This window comes from Penaeus monodon, chromosome 27, assembly GCF_015228065.2.
Source record: "Penaeus monodon isolate SGIC_2016 chromosome 27, NSTDA_Pmon_1, whole genome shotgun sequence".
In the NCBI taxonomy this organism is placed as follows: Eukaryota; Metazoa; Arthropoda; class Malacostraca; order Decapoda; family Penaeidae; genus Penaeus; species Penaeus monodon.
The window spans coordinates 39,596,235-39,596,683 of record NC_051412.1 but is presented as its reverse complement, the minus strand read 5'-3'; the positions used below and the strand labels follow the sequence as shown (position 1 = coordinate 39,596,683).

General features: G+C 34.5%; 1 protein-coding gene across 1 annotated transcript in view; it reads left to right on the top strand.

Annotated features, from left to right (window-relative positions):
• Nucleotides 1-449, top strand: part of LOC119590522 (trissin receptor-like) — a 25,063-nt gene that overhangs the window by 1,992 nt on the left and 22,622 nt on the right. The window contains exon 2 of the mRNA XM_037939171.1: nt 16-113. Coding sequence (XP_037795099.1) covers nt 16-113 — 98 coding nt within the window. The remainder of the gene's footprint in view (nt 1-15; nt 114-449) is intronic.

Below are 449 nucleotides of genomic sequence, written 5' to 3'. Positions count from 1 at the left end.
ACCCTAAATTTCTAGTTCTGGAAATAACGTTATCGAGGGCATGTTACTCTTCCACCGTGCTAAATCGCAGTCACACTCTCCACCAGTTCAGAGTCTGAATATGATTATGGCATGTTCGTGTAATATTAGATGAAACGATGTAATGATTCATCATGTGAAAGTCTTTTGACATCTATTTGTCAGCGTTGTGCTGTGAGTGACATTTTCCAACGAATTCTCTTTTCAAATGCTGTTGTGAATGTGAGAATATCTTGCGCTCTATACAGGTAATCATGCAGAGAAATCACATCATTTTCTATGAAATAAAAGACGTAACATAACTTCCAAATTAATTAGTTAATAAGATTTCATTTCATTCCTAAAATTTCTATTAGCTGATTGCCTTTAAACGGCCGATATTAAAAGATGAAAAAAAAGGTTAATATGTATTAGCCTACGGACTAACCTTG